The sequence below is a fragment of the Semicossyphus pulcher genome, unplaced genomic scaffold (assembly GCF_022749685.1).
Source record: "Semicossyphus pulcher isolate SPU_LCO1_2020_fin unplaced genomic scaffold, fSemPul1.0.p SCAF_7, whole genome shotgun sequence".
In the NCBI taxonomy this organism is placed as follows: Eukaryota; Metazoa; Chordata; class Actinopteri; order Labriformes; family Labridae; genus Semicossyphus; species Semicossyphus pulcher.
In genome coordinates, this window is record NW_027211748.1 from 15,804,761 (window position 1) to 15,819,138 (window position 14,378).

The following is a 14,378-nucleotide window of genomic DNA, read 5'->3' on the forward strand; positions in this document are numbered from 1 at the left end:
TCATCACCCCCTCCTCCTCCAGCTCCTTCTCCCCATTGTCTTCTCCCATCTCGTTTCTGCAGTAAAGTGAGGCAGGACATCAGACTTAGTTCTCCTCCACTCCATTGCTCTAATGCAATTAACTCCACTGGTGGGGATACAAGAGGAGAGCTGGAGAAATTCCTGATTAATCCAATCAAATAGGTCCATGGATTGCGAGCGTGTGTGTGTGTGTGTGTGTGTGTGTGTGTGTGTGTGTGTGTGTGTGTGTGTGTGTGTGTGTGTGTGTGTGTCAGGACCACTGTCCAAACTGCTATTATAATGTTCTTTAATGCACACACACACGGTCCTGCTCTGCCTCAGGCTGCAAATGAAGCTTTTCATGGAGGATCATATTAGCGTGCAGATATTTCAGCAAGGAGAGAGGTGCCGGGCAGGCCGCTCTACTTCATGAAGCTAGCAGCTTTTCAAATGGACAAGGTGCCTCTGTTAGTTAAGTAGACTCTAATGTGTAATGGATTCTCAACTGTAGCTGCTTTTATAGAGAGACTGTTCGTCCTCTAGTGGGAAATAAAGCAAACGAACTATCATGAAGCATTTTTTCTCATCTTGACATTACTGTATCGTACTTGATTATACCTGAATGCTGCCTCTGAGATATTGTTTTTCTATATGAAACATATTTATCTCATGACTCTCTGCCTGTCTAATAAAGTTAGGAATATAAATATGAAATGAAGCTTGTTTTTGCAACTCCATAGATTAACCTCACTTTAAATGTTCAAACAGAGTAGCTGTGTTTTGTACCAACAATCCAATTGGGCAGAGAGAGAGAATTTTAACATTAGTTTCAACATTTTTCATGAAGAAGTTCTCACTTTGTTTACATATATTTGTCTCAATTTTTCCATATTGCTACTTATTAATACCATGGCAGTTACTATTTCTATCATGGAGCCTGATAAATTACCGATATAAGCCTTAAACAGTTTTTTTGGTAAATATCGGTATTATTAACATGATAGTAAGGCATTTAATTGGTAGGATGTTCTTTTTATGCACCAAGGACTTTAAGAGAAATACTTCCAGAACTCTCTCAGCGATCACAGAGAATTGGGTGAAGAAATGTCTATGATGAAATTTGAGGGAGGTTTTCATGTTCAGTAAATGCAAGTTTGATGTATCCATCCATCAATCCATTTTCTTCCACGTATCCTGGGTTGGCTCCTTTCGATGTGACGGAGTAGCAGCTCTGCTCCGAGCTCCCTCCGGATGTCTGAGCTCTTCACCCCCTGAGCCCAGCCACCCTGAGGAGGGACACATACAGTATATCGTCCTCTTGTATCCCCCATCCCATTCTTTCGGTCACTACCCATCCCAGCTGGATTTTTTTTTGTTCAAAGAACGTTCTGAGAGTGTTACGTGCAATGTTCTGGTGATGTTTTGAGCAGGAAGTTTTTATTTGGTTCCAAGAATGTTCCTTTAGTAGGAGAACATTCTCATGCAATCACATTTCAGGAACGTTTTATAAATCACGTTCTGATGGTTCAGGCCACACTAACATCCTGAAAAGATCCTCAGAAAGTTGCAGTGAGCATGTTCGACCTTTGTTTTTATGTTTTATAAAATCCGTTCTGACATCCCGGGCCTCAATAACATCCTGAACATATCTTCAGAATGTTGCAGTTAAAACATTTTGTCTTAGTTTAAGTTTTAACGTTACAAGAACTTTATTTAAAATGATAAACATCCTTAAAACGTTCTTTGAATATTAGATTAAACTTGTAGGTAATGTTAGCCAATGTTCCCTGCTAGCTGGGATAGCTCATGACCACAGGTGAGGGTTGGAACGTAGATCGACTGGTAAATTGAGAGCTTCGACTTACGGGTCAGTTCCTTGTTCACCACAACTGCCCGGTACACAATACTGCTGATAATTCACCAACGACATCTCATGATCCATTATACCCTCATTCATGAACAAGACCCCGAGATCCTTGAACTCCTTCACTTTGGGCAGTACCTTTCTGCCTGCCCGAAGGGAGCAAATGAATTGTGTCCATTACTCCTTAAAAGATGTTAAGATAGATATTAAGTGTTGCGGGGGTGGCATATAAACATTACATTGATCTACATTTTCATTGTTAGATCATTTGTCAGATAGAAGTGACTTTTGTGAAAAGTTCAACAAATTTTTGTCACAAGTTGTCTTGATGAGATCTTGGACTTCCTATTCTGTAAACATTGTAACTATCATAGGCCAATGTGTAATAGAGTTTCTGTGTGGCTTTTATTTTGGTAAAAAAAAAGAAATCATTCTTTTTTCTTCTTTTTTTCTTTTTGATTTTTTTTGGTCTGGGTGGGTGGGCACATCTTGTCTCATGCACTGCATGTGAGGTAAGGACCCACAAGACCAAAAATCAAAGGCAGTTTCTTTCATCTTGGACAAATCATCTAATTCTGTCTTGTTTTTTGTTATCCCACTGCTCCCAATCGTTTTTTCTTGCTTCTCCTAAAAAAAAAGTCAGAAAATGCTCAAAGGCCCCGCACAGTGGGGAATTTCACAGCAGCCGCCCACCTGCTGTGATTCGGTGGAGGTGGCTGTCAATGTGTCGGCTGCGGATTATATACATCACACAGGGGGGACGCTGAAGCTTTCCATCCTGCAGCTCCACTGTACCCTCCGCGTCCCGTCTCTTACATAACATTCACACAACGCTGTCACGCTATCTTACTGCCTACTGCCTGTCACAGTGGTGCAAAATAATGACTGCACTGGTGTGTTGTTGGAGTGTGTGTCAGTGTGTGTGTGTGTGTGTGCGCTGTGGTGCTCCAGCTGAAGTTTTCTTAGTCAAGGACAAAATTCTGTGCTGAGAATGAAGAGAGGCTGGTTGATTAGTTTCCAAACATGCAAACACACAACCCCACAAGGTCACAGCTTTTTTTTGCATACAATGTCCCTCTGAAACCAAACCAACCCCGTTAGACATAACAACCCTGAGCTCCATTTATTTAACAATGTGTGAATGAATTAAAGCTCGTGTATGTGTGGAATAATAATTGCATCTCAGTGTGTGTGTTCCCCTTTGTGAACAATAATCTTGGAACAGCATTCAATCATCATGCGAGGTCTCATATTGACAGAGGAAGAGACGGAGAGTCAGCCCACCCTCGGAGACACTTACAAAGAGGGTTTTTGAAGGGAATTTCACAGGCAGAGATACAACACTGTAGAGAGATGTTTCAAAGACGCTCTGATAATATTTTACACAAGCAAAGTCACCCTGCTCAACTTCTGTTTTCTCTGAGGATTATTCACAATCACATTGACCATCACCTCAGAAGATTTAACATCCCAAACACAACGATAAGTGGGCACACAGACTTGAAACTGCTTCTTGTAATTTCACCACATAAACAGATTATTTATTTGGTGTACTGCTTCATCTCCATGTTTGTATTTGTAGTCAGAGTCACCCTGGTAACCAAAACTGCTGCAATTTAATGAAATCCAGTAAATCCAATAACAGAATTTTAATGTAATACACAAAAGACGATTTGTTCAAACATGGCAGCTGTTCACATTAACCCTCCTTAGCTTCTTCATGCGTAAATAGTTTGGCACAGATTTTGTTTGCTTAAATAAGTACTTGAACAAACGGTTTAAAATTGTATTATTTATTTAGGCCACTTGGGGGCAGCGCAACAAACTGAACAAACACCATGTTTTCATATTATCACCCAATAATATGTTTAGGGTGACGTGTAAGCAAACCGCTGCTTATTCACATTCAGGGGAAACAGAGCAACGTTTGAATTTATGAGGAGACATATATTAGGCCACCTGAAAATTATAAGTCTAATATGTACTCCCCTTTAGGGCCTGTGTCCACTAACGACATTTTCTGAGCTGGCTGTGCCCACAACCTCAATTTCAGAGCGCTTCTCACCGGCACTTGCTGTAGCTAGGTTACCAAAGTTGTCTTGCGGCACTTCCGCTTCCCTCGATAGTGATCGTTAAGTCTGTTTTAAATTGCTCTGTATGCTTAACATTTGCTTTTATTCAAGGAGATTTAACAAAGAAAACATTAAAACGATGTAAAGGAGTCGTGTCCTGGCATTAGCAGCAGCTCAGAAGGAAATGGTACCCACGGAAAAACTAAAGGATTAGCTTCTCCTCCACCATTGTTGTTGACAAAGTTGATATCTGAAGTCCCGCCTTTCTTGATTTTGATTTGTGGGTGAGTGAGAAATGACATTGACGAGCGTGGCGGTGTTCCAAAAGAGCTATGAGCACAGCGACAAAAAACAGCTGACGCTGAGGGTGTTTTAGCACTGAGGACGCTGAGCGCTGAAAACCTGACCTGCCTTTGTTTTGTAAAGAAAATAGGTGTTGCCAGCGCAAAAAAATGCTGTTAGTAGACACAGGCCCTTAAGCTATGTTTTGGTCTCCACCAACTCCTGAGAAAAATATCTTGCCTTAGTGCTAAATCTCCACTTTGTTCTCCAGCTAGTTGCTAACTTTGTCCGTCTGCCACTCTGTGCCAGACAGGTAGCACGCAGCCTGTTTATCAGAGCTTTCTTTTGCTGCTCTCTACCACAACCTTAAAGAAGGTTAGTGAGACAGAATCATAACAGTTAAGTTGTGGTCAGATAAATTATTTATCATAACTACCTAACTTGTCATCTCACAAACCGTCAGATCTATCTTTTGACCTTGTAGAGTGGCGTGACCCTTAAGTAAGAAACACTCCTGAAATGAAGTATTCATACTTATACTAACAGAGTTCTTCCTCCAAAGCTGCTCTCTCATCAACAGTCAAAACGCTGCCTGTTACAAATGGTTCTTTATGGAAATTTAAAACAGTATATTAAGATGTATAAAGAATAAGATGAAGAAGGAGGGTATTTCACATTTCTAGCTGATATCGCCCAAGTCGAGCTTCACACGCTGTGCAGGGCAACGGGCACAAAGCAGATTATTTTAAAGATGCAGAACTGTGCATAATGTATAACTAAGCTCGCTGCACTGCAAAGCTGAGGGAGGGGAGGAGAAGGGTGCCTTATTCTCACTCTCACTCTCACATTATTTTGCACCATAATAAATCTCTAAATTATGCAAATGCATGCATGCTCATAGTGTGCACACTGACACACTGACAAAGGCATTCATGGATGCATGTGTGCCAAGTCAGCAAAGTCACTGACACTTCAGAGGGTGAGAAAAAACCTGATATGTATTTACTGAATTTATTTATGGGAGGTTGTTTTGATGGAGTTTTCGCCTCTTATGGGTTATGTGCGTTTGATGGCACAGGGCTACATTCAGGGTTATTTAAATTTTGCTGCTCTGAAAAGAAGCGGAGAGGAAAAAAATGAAAGGTGAAAGTGAAGGGGAAGAGAGGAGGAAAGAGAAACAGGACGAGAGATACTGAAAAGATGAAGAAAGTGAAAAGGAGCCAGCCATGAAAAGAGAAGCATCGAATGGACCAGAAGATAGGATGGGTAGGATGAAGAAGCGTAGAGAGGAGCTGAAAAAGGAGGAGAAGAAATGAAAAAAAAGGCAGAGGAGAGGAGAAGTGTGGAACAGTGTAGAGAAAGAGATAGACCAATTAACCAATTCAGCCTAGCTTGGCGCTAAAACTTGAGGGAGAGGGAAACAGCTAGCATACATGGCTAAAAAAAATGCCTCCCATTACCTCTTAGCTGACAGATTAATGGAAATTTTACACTTATTTCCTTTATATTGAAAGCTCGATGAGAAAATGGCCTCTATCATGTGTTTACAGTAAGTATAGATCTAGCAGGCGGTAAGCTTCCCTTAGCACAATGTCGAGAGGTATTAGCAAACTTCTGTCCAACACCTCTAAAGCTAAAGTTTGACTAGCTAACTGTGTAGCAGAAGTTTAACACTGTAGGAAACATTTTAACTGTTATTCTCACTAGGCTCTGGTGAGAAGATGGACACCGTCTGTATTGGGAATATGGAGCAACAGCACGCAGGCGGTTAGCTTAGTGTAGCATAATGTTTGCATGCACAGGGAAACAAGCTAGCCTGGTTCTGTCCAGAATTTAAAAGAAACATCTTCCAATGGCTCTAAAGCTAAAGATTGACATTCTTGTGCTTATTCATTTTCTTGCTAACAGATTGATACTCTCTCTACAACATGCTAACTTAAGGTCATTATATTAGCTTAGTGTAAACAGAGGCGTTTGTCCAAATTACAACTACTGTAACTCTAATACTTTATATATTTAACTCATATCTCATTGCAGGTACAGTAACTATTCTTTATAAAATAATACATGCCTTATTTTTAATTACAGGTTTCAGTGAATGTTTTGCTATCAGATGATATACAGTTATTTCAGTAGCAGGTGTTTTTGCCAAGGTGAATGTTTGAAATGCCAACTGCTTCAAATCTTACATCAGTACAAATATGTGGCTTTCAACCTTCAGCATACATGCGCTGTACAAATATTGGTATCAGCCTTCAAAAGCCATTGGTGCAAAAGAGGAGAATAGATGAAGGCGAAAGAAATAAGCGTATTAGAAAAGTGGAAGGAAAAAATACAGCCAGGAGAGGGAGGAAGTGTTGACTTAGAGACAAGAGGAGACACTAGAAGTGCGGAGTAGTCGAGCAGTTGTTGAGGAGCAATATCAGGCATGGATGCTTTTTAAGACAGCGGGACTGCATGAATCAGAGCGTTGCGACAAATAAAACTTGCTCATTCAGAACACACATACACAGTCCTTTATATCACTGCAGGTATGAATATCAATGCCTCTGTCAACCTCTGGGTTTAAGCCAGGCTTTATGTGGAACAATTCTGCTGTTTGTGTTGTCTGCACTCCATTTGTTGTTGCATTAGATATAAATCTCTGTGCACATTTGCCCTTGTGTTGCCTCTTAGTGGTAATACAACATTACCGCTCTGTCTCCAAGTTCTGATCTCATGCTTTATTTAAACTGAAACACACTGTAAAACCTTGTCTCTTTCCCAGCTGGTGACCGCAAAGTTCACAGCTCCTGAGGTTGAACAATTTGTTTCTCCCTCTGACCGGTTGTTTTCGTTTTACACCGAGGTTGTTCAGTACGAGGCAGGAGGTCTCTGTTTGTTTGTGCAACGTTGTTTTCAGTGTGCTGTGTTTATGGAATTATTATACTGTGTATAAAGACTCCTGAGAGCCCCGTTTGAAGGAACGCAGTGTGTGCTTTAACACCATCAGCATGCAGTAGATGTCTAACAAGCATATTTTGGTCCTAATAAGTACTTTTTAAACATTTGCTGACTCTATCAGGTGTTTCACCTTTAATTCCTCTGCAAGGAAAGGCTTGGACTTATACTCAATCCATCGATTCCCATATCACAATCAAAGGTCTTGGATCAAAGGTGTAACATTTAAAAGTTTGCATAATGAGGAGAGGCGAAATATGTCAACATACTCTTAGAATTACTTGCGTTTAAGTTAACACTTCACTTAATGAAACTCAATGTTGTGGTTTACACAGAACACATACAACAGTCTCCTGGGGAAAAGTCCCACGTTGTTCTACCTCCTTCATCATCCGACTTCCTTCTGTTCTTCAGTCAGAATTACTCGTTACAAAGTACTATAACAAGCATAACTGATCTCCATTCATCCATTACCTATACCACTTATCCTGTTCAGGGTCGCAGGGGGCTGTGGAGCCTATTCCAACTGTCATTGGGAGAGAGGCAGGGACCTGGTCACTCACAGGGCCGACGCATAGAGACAGACAACCAATCACACTCCATTTACACCTACGGGCAATTTAGAGTCGCCGACTGACCTATCGAGCATGTCTTTGGACTGTGGGAGGAAGCAGGAGTACCCGGAGAGAACCCACTACTTCCGAACCTAGATTTGAACCGCCACCGTGCAGCCCACAGCCGCTCTCACTCCATTAAATAAAAAGGCCTAAAATATGTTCCAGTGCTCAGCGGAAGCTAATATGAGGCTTCAGCAGTCTGAGGTTTACAATTCCAGTTGGTAGCTATACTCATATTAGCAGGCACCTACTTGTGGATGGATTTATGAAGCTGCCACTCAACAAGGAAACAATGTCCTCATGAAGATAGAAGATGCTCATTAAAAGTACCTATTGACTTGAGCGTAAATATTACAATAATCTAATATTTCTTCATATGTTTATCTTCAAGGGTTGATTTTCCTTAATGAACCCATTTATGAGAACATTGTTTTGAGCTGTTTGATTGTTAAACTACCAGAATGTTTGCTTTCAGATACTCGCACGTGAGAATTTGCTGGTTTTCTCTGTTGATTTATTAGTTCTACTTCTTTGGTTTTGAACCATTGGACTGAAAAACAATCAGATTAACAGAAACTATTTCGATAATTACGAATCACTGCAGTCGGTTTTCAGGGAAAAGAATAACAAACATTTTCAGGTTCCAGCTTCTTAACTGTGATTAGAAGGTTTGTTTTGTTTTCATGTGATAATAAATGTGTTTAAAAACATGAGCTTTAGATATTATAATAGGCTATTTTGCCATTTTGTACCCTAAATGAATAATCAAAAACAGATTACAGGATCGTGAAAATGATCATTATTTTCTGCTCTACTTCATCTCTCCATATTACCTCCAGGTGCTCTCCCTCTCCTCAGTTTGTTTCTCTTCTTCCTCTCTGTTTTGGTTCTCCCTCTTCCCTCTCTAATAGATATTTTATCTGTGTGTTTTGCAGGATCACTCTGAATGGGATGAAGGTGTCCAGGCCAGACGTCCGCATCGGCCGCTACAGAATGATTAAACACGAGAGAGACAAACACAACGAGCCCAACCCGCAGAGGTACTGCATCATTGTCCAAACTCGTTCCCCTGCCTTACATTGGGATCGATCGCACTGCTTTTGTCTCAAAGCAGCACAGCTCAGATCTTTCTTTGCAACTTTCTCATCTCTGTTTGAGAGACTTATGATTATGTGACACTGCAAAGGGCACACTATCAATAACTAATCCTTATAATAAGTGTTAGCTACGGAGTCTTATACTGATCAACACAGGCGATACAGCCATAACATTATGACCACCATTATGACTCGTCAAGGCCTGGACTCCACTAGACCTCTGAAGGTGTGCTGAGGTATCCGGCACCAAGATGTTAGCAGCAGATCCTTTAAGTTCTGTAAGTCGTGAGGTGGGGCCTCCATGGATCTTTTTCAGCAGTTTGAGCTACAGCAGCTCTTCTGTTGAATCGGACCACACGGGCCAGCCTCCGCTCCCCCCACATGCATCAATGAGCCTCGGCCGCCCATGACCCTGTCGCTGGTTCACTGGCTTCCTTCCTTGGACCACTTTTGGTCGGTCCTGACCACTGCAGAGCGGGAACACCCCACAAGAGCTGCAGTTGAGATGCTCCGACCCAGTCGTCTAGCAAGCACAATTTGGCCTTCGTCAAAGTCGCTCACATCCTTACGCTTGCCCATTTTTCTTGCTTCCAACACATTAACTTCAAGGACAAAAGATTCACTTCCACCCGCTGACAGGTGCCATGGTAACAAGATAATCAATTTTATTCACTTCACCTGTCAGTGGTCATAATGTTATGGGGTAGTGAGCAGTAAAAGCAGTCTATCATGATTCCTCTGTCCTGTTTCGCCCACATTATCTGCTTTCATTCTTTCGATTACACGCTGAAGATATTTCAGCCGTTAACCAATGATGGGTTAATGAGAAGTCTTTTTTTGTGATTTCTTGTCACAAACTCACATTGTTCACATTCACACCTGCCTACTGATAATCCAGCACTCCTGAAGCAAAAATACTCCCTGTGATACACGAGATGTTTCATTGGCTAACTGACTGTGAAAGAGCCAGTAAAGAGGACACCTCCTTCAACATATTTAACATTTTTATTTGCCTACTTTTGATCTTGCCATCCCACCTGTTAAAGTAACAAGTATCTTGCTTTTGCTGACCTTTAATGGTTTAACTTCTCACCTCACCTTATTACATACATGTGCCATAAAGCGAACTGGGCGCTGTGACATCACACAATGGTTTGTGAACTACTGTTTTGAAGCTATCTTTGGATGACTATAATTGGATTATAGGGTAGTATAGGCATTGCTGTGGTCCTATCCTGGTTGACAGGTCGCTGCAGTAACACGACTTTTCAATAACAAGATCACTCCCTAAAGCATGCCCTGCTTTTATATTTTAATTGATCATAATTTACAAAATGAGGCTGTATTCAAAGACTTGAAACATTTGAGATCAAAAACTAATTCAGAACTTTTTTACTCCGGTTATAAATCAGGTGAGAAGTGGAGACTTTTTCTCATAGACCTATAAAAATGACCTCTTCATACAACCAATTTAGTCTCCCCCTGCTGGTCAGATTTAAAACTGCTTACCAGCGATGGCAGCAAAGGAGTGCTTTGAGTCTTGTCACTCTTTACTTTTACTCTCTTTTAGGACATTTTAATTGATCTCATGAATCCAAAATATGTCTTATATGTCTGCACTGCTGTCACACTTACAGTCATTGTTAGTTTCATAAAGAGCACACATGAAAGAAACATGCATTCCTATACACGCCCCCACCCCACAAACACACAGACAACTTCTAACATTGTACATAATTTAGCTTTTGCATGATTTATTTACACAGTTAAGTGTTCAATTATAGTCTATGTAAATTTTATTTCCCATGTTTCATTGTCTCCACGCTGCCAGGAACTTTTCCGGTGAAAAAATCCTGTCTCCACTGTGTTTGCAACAAAGACAGAACACAAGGAAACCAGACAAGAGTTCAGTAAATCAGGTGTTTGTTATGTTTGAGTAATAAAGGACCTGAGGGGGGAACATGTTTCCTGTAACTGATGAAATATTTTCCCTTATAAAAGGATTATAAAAGATTCATGTAAGAAGCAATTGAAATGCACAACTACACGGGGACATGTTAAATAAATAAAATCATGCATTTTAAAGGCGCCATAGAAATTTCTGGTCCTCACAGTATTTATTCTGCTAATATGCAAAATACATACTGAAACTTCTTATGTGCAGCCTTAGTTTGCTTTAATTCAAGTGCAGAAAAGAATCCTCTGAAGATCTTTTGCCCTTCTGGTAACTGAACGATTGGGACAAAACATTTTTTCAATAAAGCTAACATTGCTTTTCAGAGATGCATCCCAGGGGCTTAAACCGCGCTTTAGACTACACCCATTTAAACAGCTTTTCAGACAAAAGTGTAAAAATGCTTCCCCCATAAACGTGTTATTTTATGGTTTGATGAATGAGACCCAATATGCAGAGATGAGCCCTTCTAGACACATTAATCACCAGGAGTATAGCACCTCACATTAAGCTGCTTAAACGTGGATTATCACTGTTTATTCTCCTGTAAGAGCCCCCGTTTTCATGCCTGGATGAGCCGCGCAACGATGCCTCGCTATGCAAGAATCGATAGCTGCTGCAGCCGGGGCAGAGAGAAGATATAGTGTATAACTCTTCTCCCCTCCTCTTAAATTGTTTTAGTTTGACCTCGTGACTTTTTTTAAATGACAGCATTTTGACAGCCAGACGTCAGGGTCAGAGATGAGGTCTAGTTCAGTCGTGGCTCCTAAATTGGTTTATAAGAAGATTAAAAATGCAGCGAACTGAAGTCATGTGTGAAAGAGGACCAACTGTGACATGATTTGAAGTCTGCATATGATCACTGATCATTAAGTTCGAGTCCCTGATACACAATATATAGTATTAGTTTTATTAACATGACATTTCACAACAGTTAGCGAAAGTCCTATTTTGCAAAATTGATTCTGGAAACCTTAAAAAAACTTTTTTTGTCCTCTCATTTAACCAACATTAGGGCCTGTGTCCACTAACAGCGTTTTTCCGGCGCTTCTCACTGGTGCCTACTGTTGCTAGGTTACGAAAGTTTTCTGGCGCCACTTTCGGTTCCCTTGGTAGTGACCGTTAAGTCTGTTCTAAATTGCTGTGTATGCTTAATATTTGTTTTTATTCAAGGAAATTTTACAAAGAATTAGCTTCTCCTCCGCCATTGTTGTTAACAAAGTTGATGTTGGAAGTCCCGCCCCTTCTTGATTTTGACTGGTTGGTGAGGGAGAAGTGACATTGACAAGTACGGTGGTGTTCTAAAAGTTTAACTATTTTTAAATTTAAAAAAATGCATTTTTGCACTTTGGATGCTGAGTGCTGAAAACGCTGAACTGCATTGTTTTTGTATAGAAAATAGGCGCTGCCAGCTCAAAAAACGCTGTTAGTGGACACAGGCCCTTACACTTTGAAGTTTTTAAACATCACAACAGCTCCACACCTTCAGTACTTCAGAGGTCACACTTAATGGCTTGAATACATGAGTATGTCTATTGCTCTATCTTACGTTCATTCATGTCTCTGTCTGTCATGTGCTTTAGCTCAGTGGTTAAACAGCAGCCCTTGTACAGAGGCTACAGTCCTCAATGTGGAGGTCTCGGGTTCAACTCCCACCCTCGGCCCTTTGCCCCATTCTCTCTTCCACTGTTTCCAACACTATCCTCCGTCCTCTATAAATAAGAGCCAAACAAAAATGAAAAATGCAGCATTTAGCTGTACATTTCTGCTTTAGAGAGTTTGATATCGACTAAATTCAAACTTTCAAATGGTAAGGATGTGATTTGACACCTTCACAGACATTATTTCCTTTAGTAAAATTGTAAGAGGCTTGAACATTGAAAATTCCTCTCACATCCTGGTCTCACATCTTTTTATGTCTCGATTTTTAGCGTGCTCGCCTTCGTGCTAACACTTAAAGATAGAAATCCACCCCATGTACAGGTGTGTCAGGAGGCCTAATTAACCGAAAGTGGAGCTTTTGACATCCAATGAAAAGAAATGATTTATTTTTCACCTGCAATGAACACCTGCTGAGTTTCACAGAGACCTTGACACCTGTGTGTGAAAGGAGGAGGATGAAAAACATGGTTGGATCAAAACTTATTGAGTAGCTTGAGAAGAAAAAAAGTTTGCTCACTTCCTGGTGTTGCATTTATAAACCCTTTTATTGGCCTTTTATCAATATGATACGCTAAAACACCTGTAGTTTGCCCTTTTACTTGCTAATGAATGAAGATAAAATCCAAGTCTTATACAGATTCGGGAGCGAGGGCGAATTAGTCGAAAGTGGAGCCTCTGACACAAATAAAATAAATTAGTTTCACCTGAAAAGAGTTTCCGCTCAGACATCCATCTAGAAGTGGTTTAAAAATAACAATCTATACGGTGTAATGGCTGCAATAACTTAAATTTGAAAATGTCCAAAATAACCAGGCCTGTATGTCATCCGCCATTGTTTTGTGTGTGTGCGTGTGTCTGTGTGTGTGTGTGTCAGAGAGAGAGAGAAAGATTCAACGATCCCTCAGTAATTGCCTGCTGAAATGACACCAATAGAGACGGGAGCCGGCTGGGTCAGACTAGTCTAGTTGCCTTCATCAAAATCAATAAATCAGCCACTAGACTGAGAGAATGTGTGTGCGTGTGCGTGTGTGTGTGTGTGTTTCCTCCTCCTCTCGCTCGTCGATCCGCTCTCTCTCTCTCTGGTCGGTGAACCAGACTTCCTCAATAAGACGTGACACCAACAGGGACGCTTCTTATTTGGGGCCGATACATTATTCATAACTCCAGCGAGGGGCAGAAAATAGCGGCCTATTAGTCGGCACAAACTTCATCTTTACAGCCCTTCTGGACACTCGTTATAATGTCTCGGAAATTTCGGCTTATAGGATCTTCTGAAAAGAAGTGGCATTTGGGTTTAACTCGAGCATGGCGGCTCAGAATAATCAGGAGGTTGTGGACGGGGAGGATTCAGGCAGTGTGGGTGGAGGGCAGAGAAAGAGTTTAAGTTTTTCTCTTACTTTCTCTGCCTGGATAGAGAAGTTTACTCCATCATTTCTCATCTTCTGAAGGAAATTTGTTACAGTGCTGTTTCAGGGCTTTCTGGTTCCTCTACAAGAAACCCCGCAGTCTGTCAAGTCATCTGGTGTCTCTTATGATTAAGAAAGTTATAAGGAAAAAAGTAACAGAAAGAATATTGTCTGGTTACGAGGGTAACCCCGGTTCTCTGAGAATGGAGTGAGTTACTTACTTTGGTGCACAAAGCTTTGAGCTACATGCTAACTGCATCCTAGCATGCTCACAATGACAGTCAAATCCAGGTGATGTTTAGCTTGCGTAATGTTCACCGTGATCAATATCTTAGCCAGGCTTTTTGGCACTCCCGAAAAACACGGTATTTCACCCGGGGGCGGTGCCTTACGTCCTGCGTCACACAGAGTGTTGTGTGCGTGACGTGCATGCTTGTCGGTTCGGCTCGTCAGTTTTCGGATAAGCTAGCAAAACCTAAAAAGT

At 41.0% G+C, this 14,378-nt stretch overlaps 1 protein-coding gene across 1 annotated transcript in view; it reads left to right on the forward strand.

Moving 5' to 3' along the window:
- b4galt2 (UDP-Gal:betaGlcNAc beta 1,4- galactosyltransferase, polypeptide 2) overlaps window positions 1-14,378 on the forward strand; it is a 169,961-nt gene that overhangs the window by 148,035 nt on the left and 7,548 nt on the right. Inside the window, exon 6 of the mRNA XM_069685168.1 lies at window positions 8,711-8,815. Within this exon, the coding sequence (XP_069541269.1) occupies window positions 8,711-8,815 (105 nt within the window). The remainder of the gene's footprint in view (window positions 1-8,710; window positions 8,816-14,378) is intronic.